The sequence below is a fragment of the Candoia aspera genome, chromosome 3 (assembly GCF_035149785.1).
Source record: "Candoia aspera isolate rCanAsp1 chromosome 3, rCanAsp1.hap2, whole genome shotgun sequence".
Lineage (NCBI taxonomy): Eukaryota > Metazoa > Chordata > Lepidosauria > Squamata > Boidae > Candoia > Candoia aspera.
In genome coordinates this window covers 200,687,504-200,703,224 of record NC_086155.1, presented here as the reverse complement: position 1 = coordinate 200,703,224, position 15,721 = coordinate 200,687,504, and the positions used below count along the sequence as shown (strand labels likewise).

At 37.9% G+C, this 15,721-nt stretch overlaps 1 protein-coding gene across 1 annotated transcript in view; it reads right to left on the bottom strand.

Moving 5' to 3' along the window:
- PHF20L1 (PHD finger protein 20 like 1) overlaps nucleotides 1–15,721 on the bottom strand; it is a 56,194-nt gene that overhangs the window by 14,049 nt on the left and 26,424 nt on the right. Inside the window, 8 exon segments of the mRNA XM_063299694.1 lie at nucleotides 311–475; nucleotides 1,755–1,853; nucleotides 2,633–2,689; nucleotides 3,410–3,616; nucleotides 3,806–3,821; nucleotides 3,823–3,992; nucleotides 7,274–7,526; nucleotides 13,347–13,429. Coding sequence (XP_063155764.1) covers nucleotides 311–475; nucleotides 1,755–1,853; nucleotides 2,633–2,689; nucleotides 3,410–3,616; nucleotides 3,806–3,821; nucleotides 3,823–3,992; nucleotides 7,274–7,526; nucleotides 13,347–13,429 — 1,050 coding nt within the window.

Below are 15,721 nucleotides of genomic sequence, written 5' to 3'. Positions count from 1 at the left end.
ATGTTTTCGAACTGCTTGGTGTGCAGAAGCTGGGACGAGCAACGGGAGCTCACCCCGCCGCGCGGTTTCGAACCGCCGACCTTCCGATCGACAGCTCAGCGGTTTAACCCGCAGCGCCACCGCGTCCCATCTGCAATAATTAGGGACATGGAAACTCTTCAAAAGTAATGACATATCACAGTTGTTCGGATTACTGAAGTCTACATGAAGCATTGTGAACCTTGGAAATATTCTAGGTAAATGGGATAATCAAATGAACATGAAAAGGAAGACTTATTGTGAAGAGTATCACAGAGTAAAGCAGACTTACTTTCACCACTGAGATCGACAGATAAAATAGCCCTTGGGTACTGATAGGACGTGCTCTTCTCCGTCGTGGTGCTGCGTAGAGTCAGCGAGCTGCCAGAGGACCTAGTGAAGGGGGAGGAGCACCTGTCGAAGCATTCAAGAGAACTGTCCTCAAAGTCGGAGTAATCTGCAAAGGGATCACAGGGCCCAGCTGTATAGAATTGCGTACAGAGCAAATACTGTATGCCTTTAAATGTTTTAAACCAGAATTTTCAAATGCTTGAGGTACTGCATCAGTTGGCTTTGAAGCAATTTATCAAGAAAAATATAGGACAGAAACCCACTCACTCCCCAGTAACTGGCCACACAGATCATGACAAACTAAACCAGACCTGCCCTTAAGTTGGCATAGTAAACTATTATCAGCTATGGCTTCACAGTTGTCCTTCCTTCTGGCCAGTATCCTAGCCACCTTGGCAATGCCTGCCTGCCTCCCTCCCTGAAAAATAGTGCCAAAATCTGTGGTGGTCCACAGTCAGGGCCACCATCCATGGACTGGGAGACAGTTGGGTCTCTTTTTTCCATTCCCCTGATGTTCTTGTTTTATCTCCTGCACAACTGCAAAGGAAGTGTGTTGTTGGGTTATTTTTGTCTTTTAAAAAAAGCTGGCAGCAAAAGAGCCATTGTGACTAAAGATGCCCCATTTTGCAGACATGTCTATCTCCTGTCTCTGTGACCAGAAATTGTAAAAAGGAAGTTAATATTAGGTAAATCTCAATCTCCATCTAACACAGAGCCTTTGTTAAACAAGAAAACGTTCTACAAACCATGGGTAACAATTGTAGATTTCTGCCTTAACCACCATTTAAACTGTGGCTCATGTGCTAAAGTCATGCTAGATCTCATCAAATCATAGTTTAGCCTGTCCTGTGATTATGTTCAGTGAAGTGACAAACAATGGAAGTCTGAATCGATTCTCCCTTCCCTGTTTATGCTTTTCAGGTAGCACGGACATCTGGGACATGCCAACTGCCAACTTCGTATTTTATAAGCTTCTTAGAACCAGAGTGGATGTCAGAAAACATGGTATACAACACACACCCTCTGGTTACAGGGAAGATACGCAAAAGCTCCTTTACATACTGCATATCCACTCAAGTAAATCATATACTCTTTCACTCCTACGAGTGCCCAAACTAAGTCTCAGGCCTTTCCAATGGTTGGAGGACTGAGCAGGGATCAACCAGAGCATCCGCTGCTCCTCAGACAAGGAACGTCAAAGAACAAGCACAAGGTGTGCGTTGGATATTTAAAACTAGTCAGCAGGTTGTGTCTGAGGAGAGCCAATAAGCACATTCTGAAGCAATTTTGGGTGATTTTAGGAGCACCTGCTTTGCATTTAATGCATCAACATATGCACAACCACAGGCACACATTTTGTTAATTTGTTTATAAGCTGCGTATACCATGCTGCTTTGATTTCTTCTTTTTCTTTTTCTTCTTCTTCTGTTTTGACTTCTGATCTTTTTCCTTCTTCCCTTTTTTTTCCTTCTCCTTCTTTTTACCTGCATTGCAAATGGTAAGAAATCAGTTTAACGGAAGGATAGTTTAATCTAAAAGAACCCAGTTGACTTAAAACAATTGTCACCTAATATCAATATCCTGCCTGATAAAAATATGAAATGGATCAAGCAGATAAATATGTGTTAAGCAAATACTGTTAATTTTAAGTAGCAGAGGCACTGGGAAGAAGAAGGGGAATTTAAAAGAACCAATCTTAAGCTAGGAACTAAGATTTACAAAAAGTATAAAAGTACGGTAAAGTATAGCCGTGAAAATGGCCCAGTTTATATATAACACTAAACCCGAATGTGGTTGGTTCATTTTTCTCTTAGCATCACATATGAACATCTGCCCAAAATTGGCACTTTCTGAGAGTGTCAGAGCGAATGAATTCAATGCGAAAGACATGTTATAATTCCAATGGCATTTTGGCATCAAAAGTACAAAAGGCTATGAACTAGAGGGAACACCAGAGTCCCAAAAGTGAGAGGAGATGGGTGGTGACAAACTTGATAGATAAATAAATAAATAAATAAAATAAACAAACTAGTAATCACACTCATTTAGTGACTGATCCAATTTCGGAATTACAAAAAAATCTCAGTCCTTACATTTTTCCCTTTAGTAAGTATGATTCAACACCTCAAAAGATAACTCAAAAAATAAAACTAACAAATCATGCCCCCAATAATTAAAAACAGGGTACAGTTATTAATAAATGATGCAGATTTTTAAAAAAGATAAAAAATCGGCTGCCATGAAAGTTCTTGATTTTTCTTACCAAGCAAAGATGAGCATCTCTCTTCCAATTTTGATTTTCTCTCAATTTTCAGTGTTCCTGTAGAGTCAAAGATAATAAAGATACAGCTAAATTCTAGCCATATTATTTCCAAAAATAAATTTTAGTTTCCGTGCACTGCTTTTTTTCTGGAAAGATTGGCCATGTTTCCTTGCTGTCTCATTATAAGGGGGTTGACACATTAAGACATACTTTCATAGTTTGATTTAAACAGCCCAAACCATAAAATATAGTGTACAAACCATGATGTGTGGAATCATACAGCATGTTAAGCCCAAACCAACCTTTATTAGTGCAATATGGGAACCCAATCTACATGTTTTGCATTAGTCATCATTTATACATCTTGGACCTGAAAGACTGGAGATGTGGTGCATTAATAGTAGGCAAAACTATGTAAAATCAAGAGAAAAGCCTGATCATTACTTCCACATAGAACTGAATACAGTAACAGGATAAAGGCTAGCTATAATAGCCAAAGAGTTGTCCAAACTCAATTATAATTACAATTAAAATAACTATCTTTTTCTTACCTAACATCAAACATGGATTTGGCACTAACTATCCACTCAAATTGTTTTGTTTCCTGGGGATGCACTGGACTTATATAAAAGTTTGCAGGCACACATACACACACAGACTATTTTCTAGGTATGCATAAAATTATATCTAGAAATATATTACCTAAAGAGAGCTAAAGTTCTCTGTAAATACAAATACATATTTAATGAACTTGAAAAGGGTTGACAGACATCTTACCTGATGCCACCGGAGCTACCCTGCCATCAGTTCCTGCTTTGGAAAGATGGCATCTGATAATCTGGTTCTCTTCTCTCTCTTGATTGGGCTGCCGGCTATAGAGGGCAGCCTCCCCAGTTAACAGTGCTGAAACATCCAAGTTACTGCTTAAGTCAAGAGGGAGACACAGTCCATGCTTCTCAAGGGACACATGAGCAACATTGGGAACTATACAAAAGAAAGAATGTAGTATTAACAGAAAAGCATTGCCTTTCTGGGAGTTAAGTTACACACCTAGCATGGCATAGGCCTTGTTTACTAGCCAGAAGCTCTTGTTAGATAGGCAATGTTTTCTGAAGGTCTTATCTTAAGTACTTGATTTCTCTCTGGTTCTGTATTAACAGTGAAATACATTACCCTCCAGTAATGTGCGCAGGTTCATTTGGGGCATTGATGGAGAACACTTTACCATCAATGACTGGAGAGAGGGAAGGAACTTTTTCTAGAGAATCACGAGGCGACGAATCAGTCGCTAGGTGTTGTAATCTTCGTCTCCGGTGGCTATTTTTGAAGGATCTACAGACATTCACTGGTGGTGATCCACCTAAAAAGAGACCTTGCAATACTCATGAAGCAGGCACAGCTGTGTGTCTCACTCTAACATTTGTAAGGGTACCATCAGGCAGTTGTTTCAATAGTTCTCATCTACCACAATGCATGTCTTTAAATACAGAAAGGATGGTGGGAGGGAGAAAACTGACCTGGAAGGTTTCTGAAAGTAACAAACATGGGCGTGGCCAGCAATCATTAAAAATTATTTGTTAAAATAATCACAGGAAAATAAGATGCTTTGAAAAAAAGCAGGCTTGACACAAAAGGCCACAAGTAGTATTAATAAACCTAATCTAGTTGGCTTATGTAATGTCCAAGTAGATACCTTTTTAACTCTTGAATAAAACTGCAGGAACTTGTAAAACAATGCATACCCTATTTACCAACACACCAGTTCAAGGGCAGAATGGTATGTATCCAGATCCAAAATTGTTTTAATACTTAAAAAAAATACTAAGTATGCTGAATATTTTCCTTGGAACTGTAAGGCCTCTGGAAACATTGTATGGATGGCTTTAACCATTCATTCTGCTGACAGACTGTGGTCAGTCCAATCTGTTGGCTGTCAATAAGGATATTACTGTTATTTTACTTAAATCTATATTATAGATATTAGATTGTTTAAAAATTGTTCAATTCCCTCTGTTGGATTCAGTATTTATTTTGATGAATTGCCTGCAACTGCTTCAGTCCTAGAATAAAGTGGAACATGCCTATTTAATAATGCTGATATAACGTGAGAGATATAAAATATGGAACGTTGAAAACAGAACAATTTAGCTATATTTAATAAATTAAGACATTAGCCATAACCTGCTGTGAGATAAATGCATTCCTATCTTTAGCTTTTAAGCAAGCTGGCATCTTTTGCAAAGCATAAACCACTTTAATCTATAAGCAAAAATCCAATATTGGACGGCTGGCTCTGATGTTTTAGTATTTGGTCCTTTGCTGCATAGATGTCAACTGCTGCAACATCTGATATCTACTAAAATTTTTGATGTGATCTTGTAACCATTTATTGGTGGGTAAGTAATACGTAATCACTAAACAATTATTCATAACTTGTTTCCCCAAAGAGACAACAAATCTGACGTCCTTTTTCAGCACTTCTAAAATTCGTCTATGGGGGGAAAGTAGTTATGATCATGATTAACAAAGAGCTTCACCCATGCAAAATTAAACATTACAAAATCACATTACTTTTCATGGAAGGGGTGCTTAATCCTTCCACTAAATATAATAGGACTTCGGATGCTTCTGCCTCTGCCTGTAGGTTGAGTCATGGCAACTGGAATTCTTTCTTTTTGGTTGAAACATTTCGCTGCTTGTCCAGTTGAAACGTTTCAACCAAAAAGAAAGAAATCCAGTTGCCATGACTCAACCTTACAGACAATTCCACCTGGATGACTGAGAATCTTCACTGACATTCTGCCTCTGCCCTTTGTGACTGTGGAGACATGCAAACAACACATATGTACATTTGTCCTTTGTGCCCTGATCAATGCTCATTTGAGGATCCCATGACAGCACGACAGAGCGCAATTAATGTTGCCAGTTCCTGGGCAAGATCTGTTTAACTCTTATATATTTTAACTTTTATATTTTACATTTTAAATTCTATGTTTTATAGTATGCCTTATTTTAACTGTGATGCTCCTGACACAAATAAATAAAATAAATAGGACTTCAAAGTTTTGGATAGACTGAAACCAAGTTAACTAATTTAGTTAATTTCCATGCCTATGCAATCATGAAAATCATTTCAGAGGTACACCTTACAATCCCTAATTACTGAGGCTAAGAGATTTCATTATTTAAAGGGGCAAGAAGAACATCCCATTTTGAGTTATTTCAAGCTTAAAGCACTTGCAAAGCCCTCCAAATAAAAGGTTTTTTTTTTCCCCTCAATGAAAGATGTTCCATAAAGTTTCACACTGGAAGCTATTTAAAAGTTATCTTGGTTTCAAAACAAAGAAGCCAAAGAATGGGAGGAAACAGTGGAAAGCATCCAAAGCAAAGCAACAGTTTTAATTATTAAATGGATTTAAATTGCTCTCCTTAAAATAGACCCAAATCATCCTCAGTAAAGGTTACTTACAGACATTACGTGCTATTGCATCTACTATGGGTGTAATGTTCAATGAGGAGTGTTTTCTCATCATATATTTTGGTGCTAATTCTTGTTTAGGCTAGCCATTTGTTATTCCCTGCCCCGTTAAGTTAAATATTAAGTCCTCTCCAAATCAATTGGATTTGTACATACTTCTGTTTGGATCATACCCTGAGTTCTCTTTCAATGCATACCAATTATAGATAGAAGACAGCCCAAGGGAATGGCTCTTCTGATTCTTCATTTTACCATTTCTCAGGAGCAAAAAAAAAAAGTTTAGGTTGGTATTTTACAAAAACAGAACACCTCCCCTCCCAGCATTCTGTAATCTATTGATGAGAAACAATTACGCCTTTGGACAGGGAAATGTGTGCTGGACACAAGGAAGGGAAGAAAAAAAAAATCCTCTTCTGTTTGTTCTTGTTGTTGTTGAACATGTTTAGACATCTTCTAAAATGGCAGACATTTCAATTTATACATTCCTGGGTCTCATCTCAGAAAACAACTTTTGATCTTTATCTTAGAAGCAATATACTGCTTCCTGTTAACCAGAAACGGAGGAAATAGAGTTGGCTTGTCATGCAAGAAGAATCTTTAAATTACTTGATGGGCTAAACAACATGGGAAAAGGTTTTCTTCTTCTCTTTCTTTAAAGGATTTGGCTTTCTGAGCAGATCAGCACTACCTTTGCTGTTCCATGCTGTACGAGTTGTGCCACCGCAGAAAAGAATTCTGCGCTGCAAGTTCATATTGTGTGCTTAATAGGAACAAAAACAAAAATCAGTCTTGAGCCAGTCACCTGGAACAAGTTGAAAAAATAATTGCGGGGGGGAGAGAAAAGAGAGAAAGAGATTCCAGGAAACAGGACAAGGAAATCTTTGCAAATTGGAAGAACAGCTGGCTGGTTTAAATTTTCTTCTTTTCCACAGATGTTAAAGGTACGTACAAGAAATCTATATTTTCTTGTATTTTTGTCTGGGCCAGTAACTACGGTGAGTTTAATTACAATATTGTTAGACTCCATGTCATACCTTCCTTGAAGTTCAGCTTCTTTTTTCAAAAATCTATTCATGAAAAACAAGCCACATTCAAACAACACATCCACCACCCACCAATGATGACTTCTCAATTATGGTATGTTTTAAAATGTCTGTGCTCACTAGTTTTATTTATCACAGAAGAAGGAAGCTGGGAGACCAGGGTCAAATCCTCCACTTGTATTAACTCTGGGGAAATTGGTGTTTTAAGGGGCTTTAAACACCCTGCAGAATCTCCAGATTCTTGTTTGCATTTCTTGCTGCGAGCCTTTCCTGAAGACAAGTTGGAGGGCAACAGTGCCGATTTCTGAATGTTGGCAGAACTGCTAATATCAGCTTCATTTTTTTTCTGACTTTGAGGCTTAGGTGATATCTCCTGAATAAATAATAAGAAATTGATACTTTTATTGCATTTTCTTCATTGCAGCTCTTGCATTCTACTTTGATTTTTAAAAGCAACTTTAGTATTTAAACAGAACATTTTCAGAAGGAAAAAAAATTAAATTAAGCACATTAATATTGAAAAAGGGACTCGGCCAAAGACCATCATCCCAATCCAGTGATCTCCTTCAAGCTGGAGAGGTGTGACATGTCTCTGTACCTTCCTTCTGTGAACATCGTCCCCCTTCATTTCAGAGAAATAATGTTCCACACAAGCATTCTTGTACAACGGCAGATGGAAAAGAAAGGGGATTTCTTCCATGTCTGAAGAAAACCCCTCCATCTGCAGTTTATACTTGATGTTGATCTCTGGATCAGGATGTGAGGCCTTATACATCTCTTCAGTTCTCACTGACTGAGTACCATAGTTCTTCCAAACATACTAATCTCTATTTGACTTGACCAAATTTTGCCATATTTCTGTATCAGGAATATCTACAACATTTCTTAAAGTCACAATTAAGAGTGTGCAACTATAAAACCCTGGGGTGTTATGAAACCACCTAGGTGATGCAAATACTCTGATTTCCTGGTTGCCAGATTCAAAATCTTAATATTAAATGAGTGATTATTAAAATCCACAATTTCCCAGAAATGTAGTTCAGTCTGAATACAAGACATGAAGAGGCTGGCAGTGTCCCTTTAGTTTTTTAAATCATTGACTATTTTATTTTAGCACATAATCTGGTTATCACCTGCCTGTGCATTAGATATCATAAGGACCACAAAAATTGTCAGCTAAGAGCGATAACAAAAGAAGTGTAATCTAATCAAGTCAGAAAAGCAAAGCATATTTTCAAAATTTGAATGCCCCTACATTAGTTTTGTTCAATACACATAATAAATCATTGAATCAAGATAACCTGAATTTACAAATACCAGCATTTTACATACATATCTAGAGAGCTACTCCCCCATATAGTTCAAAACACTGTTTCACCTAGCAAAGTTAAGTACTGTGCTAGTAGGCACTTCATTAAACAGTTGGGGAAATTCAGGAGCATTACCTTTTCATTAAAAACAAACAAGCAAATCTTCATAACAAGAACCCAATTGACAACCAGAGTGTTCTCCAGTTTGGAACCTCTGCATGCAAGAGATGCATGTTGGGCACAGTGACTAGTTAAACAAGGTGGAGCAGCCCTAGCATGTACATGACTATGCAAAGAAACTGCCCCAACCACAATGGGATTAGTGTTGTGTTTGTCAAGACAGAATATGCAACTGGTTCAAAGTCCTTGCTACGCTCAGTGTAATGGAAGTATGACGGTGGAGCAGACATTCCGTTCAGCTGTTACCCATCCTATCCCTGAACCAGTTATGCATGTACACTGAGCATGATTTGTTCATGTAAAACATCTGGAAGATCGCAGAACATAGCTAAGCTTGTTAAGAAAACTGCCAGAAATTAATTAGAGCCATAGCTTGTAAATAAATGATTTTATTGTTTATCTTCACGTGTGAAAGACATCACTACAGAAACCATTACTTTCAGAGTTACAAAATTATTTAAAACAAGGTTTTAAAAACTTGTTCTAATAAGGTGCTTAACCTCTTTAACAAGGACAAAATTAAACATCAGAAAACCTTAATGAGAATTATTTATTTTATCTAAGCAGATATTGTTCAAAAGTAAATACAAGGCCCAACCCTAATAACACAATTAAATAAGTACTGTACCTGCATCATGTAACCTGAGGGTTTAGGTTTAAAATAATGTAAACCAGAAGATGGGAAGGGAAATCAACAACTGGAAGAGACAATAGGTCTGAATTTCTTTTGCATTACATCTTTTTAACCATAAATGTTTTAGCTGAAGACAGCTTGGCATTATGAAGCCACTGATCCCTAAAAAAATTATTTGTGCCTCAGAAAACAGATTCCAAATTTGCAGGTAGTCTTGGGCTCTCCCTGAATTAACCATGATTTGGGATACACACACTGGTATTAACCAAATGTATTTTTTATAACCATCATTTGAAAACCCACTTAAATTATGGTTACAACTTCATGTTTAAAAGTAGAACCAATTTTGTCTGTGTATGTGCAACTTAAAAGACCTATAATGGATGCCTGGATGGGATCGATGCCATGGTTGGCTAAAAGCCGATGTTACATTTTTCTGGCTCCTCATTATTCATCTATTACTTCTTTCATTCAGGCAAGGAATTTCTTTTCATTTCTTTCTTTTTTAAAAAAAGGCTATTCAAATTACAATTTTTCTGTATCAATTTTCTCTATCAAGAAAACATATAACCAAAGGGTTTGCAAATTCATATTTTATAGGCTGTTAATCTCTAATGCTGATAAGTTAAATTCTAAGACCAGCCACACTTAATTTTAACTAACTCTGTTTTATATTGTGTGGCTTACAGAATATGTAAGCCACACAAAAATGGCATTTCAACGTTTGTGTGAGTTCCTCCAGGCTTCTCAGCCAAGCAGTTAGGTGAGCTCTGTTGGTGGAGGGGATGCAGTTTTGTTTTGGGGGTTATTGTTTAATTGGGGTGTCATGAATTTGTATTTCCGTGATGGTTTTAATTGTTGTATGCCAACCAAAGTCACTGCTGTGAGATGGGCAGCTGTGTAATTGTTTAAATAAATAAATAAATAAATAAAATCAATTTGTGTTGTATGGTTCATGGAACAGTCATCAGGTTTTTAATATAATGCATTTAGTTATTTTGGATGCCTCTTTGGAACTAGCAAACTGTAGAATGAAATGACACCCAACTCCTTAAACTGGCATCGTCATGATCCACATTCATGATGACTCCAGTGAAGTGTTTTTTTGTTTTTGTTTTAATCATGTTGGCAGGCGTATCTGGTGCGAAATATTCTATCCACTCCACCTCGCTTCTTGCATGCTCTGGTCTGAACTGTAGGAATTACTCAGCAGAATCAAAATCTATTATTTGGTTAATCAATGTGGCTAAGTTGTGAAAAGTGCCAACAAGGGTTTCCTATTTTGAATGCTTTATAGCATCTTAATTTCATTAGTCCTTCAATTCTCTCTTTGCAGTCTATCTCTAATGTGCAAAAAAATAAAAAAAAATTTTAAAAAACCATGGTGCAGCTACATGTTACAAAAACGTACGTTTACAACTGGAAAAACAACAACTCTAATTTTAGAACCCTCCTCCAATCCCCAGAGATGAATCCCTCCATCACTTATCCTGGTGCCTTTTGCATCATCTGTCTTCTGGCTTTTGCCAGGATCAGCCATTGCTGCAAGAGTGTGAAAAGGCACTATGGCGTCAGGACACAGGTGATGTGGAAGCAAAATAGTCCCCAGTTGATAAGTTTGAACTTTTACTTTTTGAGTAAAAGGTATAGAAAAAGATGACAGGAACAGAGAAAAGAAATGGGGAAAACAGTGAGTACATTAAAAAAATAAAAATAAGAAGGGCTTGCATTTTATTGGCTGAAGCTAAAAATGGGTCTTTTGCCTGAGCAGGCAGAAGCCTAAAGCATGGAAAGGGCAATTCAATACGAAGCTGTCAATTGGGGTGGGGTGGTGTCAGTCCTTTCAAATATGCAGAACTACCCTACGAAACTGCACAGAATATCAACACACAAACAATTCTCATGTAAAAAATATGATGGAAAAACTCTGACCTCAGAATGATTAAATATGGCCATTAAAGAAACAGTTACAACTGAATTCTAGCTTAGAAATCAGGAATGAGTTGTAGGATCATGTTCACGCTCCTCCCAGATCAATTGCCCTAGCAATTTAGCTTGCCAACTCAAGCTAAAATGAAAACGTTTTGCTCAAAATAAAGAAAATCCAGTTTCATTTTGATCCAAAGGGTTGCTCAATGTATCAAAAGCAGCTGCATGAAAACAATAGATATTCCTCATAATCTCATGGCCTAATTTCTAAATCCAAAGCTTACACATTCCATAAAAAGTGTGTTCCCCAAGCCAACACTGGAACAGTGAGGGAAGAACAAAAATAACGGTGAAGTTCCTTGTACAGGTACTTCTGATCCAACTGTGTAGGCCAGAGTGAATTAAGCTTTTCAAAAAGGGTTCATTTAGGGAAAAAAAGCAGCAGTGTAGAAATATTCTTAAAGGAGGGGAAATCTGAAAAATTCTACCTACTCATGATAACAAAAAGCCACACTAAGTATCATGTTAAGGTTCTGAACTCAGTATAAAAAAGGTGTACAAGTTTAGATCTCTCCTCAAGTAACTTTCAGGCCAAATTTTTAACAGCTTTGTAAATCATGCTCATCTGCTAAGCATACTGAGGGCACAGTCACATGGCAGTTTAGTCAGGATCCTATTGTAACATTACACTGTGCCAGTTTCTAGCCATCAACAGTGCAGGCATCTGCAGTCCACAACACAATTTTTTTGGGGGGGGGGGGAGTTTTTACTTCCTGTTTAAAGGACAAACACACCTACCCACAAACCCACTTTCTCCATCATGTGACTGAGTCCATCCATGAATTTGGCTGTCAATTCACCAGGTATGTCCAATCAAATGATCTGCATTTGCCTATGTGTTCTCAGAAGAATATTCCTTGAAAAAATGCTAGATTCAATTTATCTGGATTGAAAGTCAACTGATTCTGTTCTTAAAGACCAAATTCTGAACTGAGCGGCCTACACTAACTGTCCTGACTCTGGAGAGTTCGCTAGCCGAACAGTAACAAGCTGGAAAAAGCTATTCCAAAGCAGGCTCAGTACTACATCTTACCTCTAACTAGAAATGTAGGGATTTAGTTACAGGGGATTATAGGCACCTAGGATTTTGTACTGTTTTTTTTCAACTGTTACTTATTAGGTCATACAAAATAAGATACCTCAATGGGTGTATCAGAATATTCTGGGAATATTCTAGGAACCCAATAAAGGGGACGGGAACAGCTGGTCCTTACTATTTGGTTGGGCATAGAGCCTTAAACTCATATTCAGCACATTTTCAAATATGGGCTCATTTCTGGAAATCACTCCAATGTATTAAGGGTACCAAAAACAGCATTCTCTTGATACATTTAGCTCATCTAGACCTGTTCTCAGAAGGCATCGTTATTTACAAAGTGTAAGGCAGGAGAAAATCCAACTGAGCAGAACAAGTTAAAGAGAATGCAGGAATCTCTACTTTAAATGTGAACTAAAACCAACCCCTTAAGAGGTTTCCAATGTCTCCTTTTTAATATTTATTTAAAAATATAGATCCTAGCCAGAGGAGGAGAAGATGTAGTAGTAGTAATATGGCTCATTGAACAGTTTCATAAACACATACAAGTTTACAACCAGCAATTCTTACAACAGAAAGGAAACTTCTTAAAAGAAGTTCTGATAGGTGTCAAAAACCCTTTGTGAAAGCACAAATTAAATTTGTGTCAAGGGTCTTTTAAGTCACTTGTTGGCACAATTTCAGCTATATTGTAACAGTACTTGGGGAGAGACATCCAATATTTTTGATTCTCGGAATGTTTTGCTAATGAAAATAAAAATAAAGGTAGCCATGAATTAAGACATCCAACTGTCTGACCCTAAGTGCAAACTGCAGAAGTCCAGTCCAGACTAAATCTCGAACTGGCTTCCAAGTTATGCCTCCTTAGGAGCACAGATTTACTTTCATTACTTTCATTAACGCAGAGGTATATACATACAAGTAATTCTTCAGTTCCCTCTCAAATTCTGCCTAGCAGGACAATATTAACTTCATAGATCTGGTATTTCCCATAGTACATTCCAGTATGGCCCTTGGAAAAGAATCAACTCTACAATTTCATACCTGCTCCAAGACTGGAGCTGCTTGTTTGCTGTCTTCTTTTTTTTCAGCACCATCAGCACTGACAGCTTTGGATGCCAACAATCCTGTGCAAGAAAAATAGCATAAAAATAGGATTCTCTTGAAATAGCCATCATGGCACTATGTCAAGTATAATCTTACAAGTGGATCTAAGCACTTAAAAGAAATGAAGAGACAACAGGGCAGCCCTTCTTGGTCAGACAACAGAATTTAATTCAGGGGTGTTTTACTGTCGGTAATGTGTGTTAGATTTAAGTCTCCAGAAAACTTAATGGCTCTATGCTTGTGCTTTCTGAATTGCTATATCCAACCTCCTTCGCCATTGCTCATGTTACCTGGGAGATACGGTTTAAAAACCTATAGAGAACAACAGTTCTCCTCCAAAGCATCTTAGCTAACATTTGCCAATTAAGACAGGCTTTTGCAGAACTTTTGCAGTTTAGCCTCAACAAGTTAAACATCATTGGCTATACACACATCCCTTAAAAGCATGTGAATTCAATACTTTCCTTAACTGACTTCTTTTCTTTATTGATATAAGGCATTCAACTATAACAGCCCCACTGATCACAGATAAAAATTATAGACTCTGCTCTGTAATTTAGCACTTTTAATAATGAAAAATTGTATCTTTGCTTTATTGCTCATAATATTAAGATACTGTTTAGCCGATTTTGATATGATTAAAATATCGTTGAAAACTTGTTTTAGGATTGTTATACTTTGCCAAAGATTTGAATTTATGTTCCGAGTTTGCCTTGATCATTATATGTGTATTTTATTCAAGAACCAGGAGGGAGGTATCAAGGCTGCAATACTCTCCATTTCCAAAATATCTCCTAGAGACTACATAAAACTAAAACAACCAAGATTTCTGATATGCAAGATTAAAAGTCAAAGTTCTAAAAACAACACAATGTTCCCTGAACAACTCCACATTCCAAAACACCCCTCCTGCTCCTTCATCATTTGGCGGTAGAGTGAGCATCTGGATACCCTTGCTGAGACAGTACCAACTGGTGGGTCCCAGGAAGTGTGCCTTCCCTGTCATGGTGCCTGCCCCATGGAACAGTCTCCCTGCTGAGATATGGATAGCCCCAACTCTTCTGGCCTTTTGTGAGGCTGCAAAGACCTGGCTCTTTCCCCAGGCATTGAGGGCTCTGGTATGGATACACCTGATTGGTGATCATGTGATTTTTACTGAGCTCCAATTGCAGTTTTATTTGGTTTTTCCTGGTTTAACGGAATTCCATGTTTTTACTTTGTTTGCTGCCCAGAGTGTCTAGGACAGTTGGCAACTATGTAAGTTAGAATTAACAACAACATCCTGTCTTTATTTTATACAACTCAAGGCAGCTTACACAATACTCCCAGCTTCTATTTTCCCCATAACAACTTTGTGAGGTGGATTGTGCTGAGAGTGACTGGCCCCAAATCACTCAGCCAGCTTTCAACCCACAGTCTCCCAGTTTCTAGTCCAGCACCCCATCCCTGCCATGTTTGTATTCCATGGAAAGTTCTTCTTTTTCCTTTAGTCTACAAAAGATGAGTACATCATGGCTTTCAGAATTTGCTCATACCAACAGATTTTATTTAAGAGGGGACAGAAAAACAGACATGGCAGGCCTGACTACTCCCTCCTGTATTACGCAAGTCACAGAAAAAGAAAGCTATTTGGGTAATCGGAAGCTGGGACTGCATGGTGAGGCTCACATTTTCCATGCAAATGGAGAAGTTAAAATAAAGCTAGCCCAGTTGATTGTGGCAGAGTGAGAAAAAATGAAGAAGTTAATGTTTGGTGCAGGTAGCAGAACTCTGCTAGGAGAAATAAGAAAGTTAAAAATCTGGTGATTAAGGATCTGGTTGCAAAAGTTTGTAACTGGAAGCAGTCAGAATGAGGGGGAAATAAGAATCTTTGGAAAATGCAATTAGGTGAAAATAAGTCACAATTTAAAAAACAATGCACTGAACTTTGAAGGAGACTGCTCAGTGTGCTGGGTAGAAATGGCAAGCTGTGAGCTAGCCCTTCTCCAAGACACAAGGAGATTCATCCCACTGAGTTCAGCAGCTTAACACTGTTTACATTTATTCTACTATTTGTCCAATTACTGTCTCTGTCTCTGTATAGCTGTTGGTTTTCTAATGCAAGTAGTTAAATTGTTTGCATCTCTTCTTAACTAGGGGGTTGGTATTTTATTTCAAATAAATTGAGGGAGTCAATCCCTGAGAACCCCCATTCCCACCCCATACCAGCAGGCTTGCAAAGCAGCTGGAGGGATCCTGCTAGGAAGCTGCATGGGATCCAGCTTCTTGAATCCAGAATAGTGGATGTGTTCAAGCAGTTGCCCGATACCCAT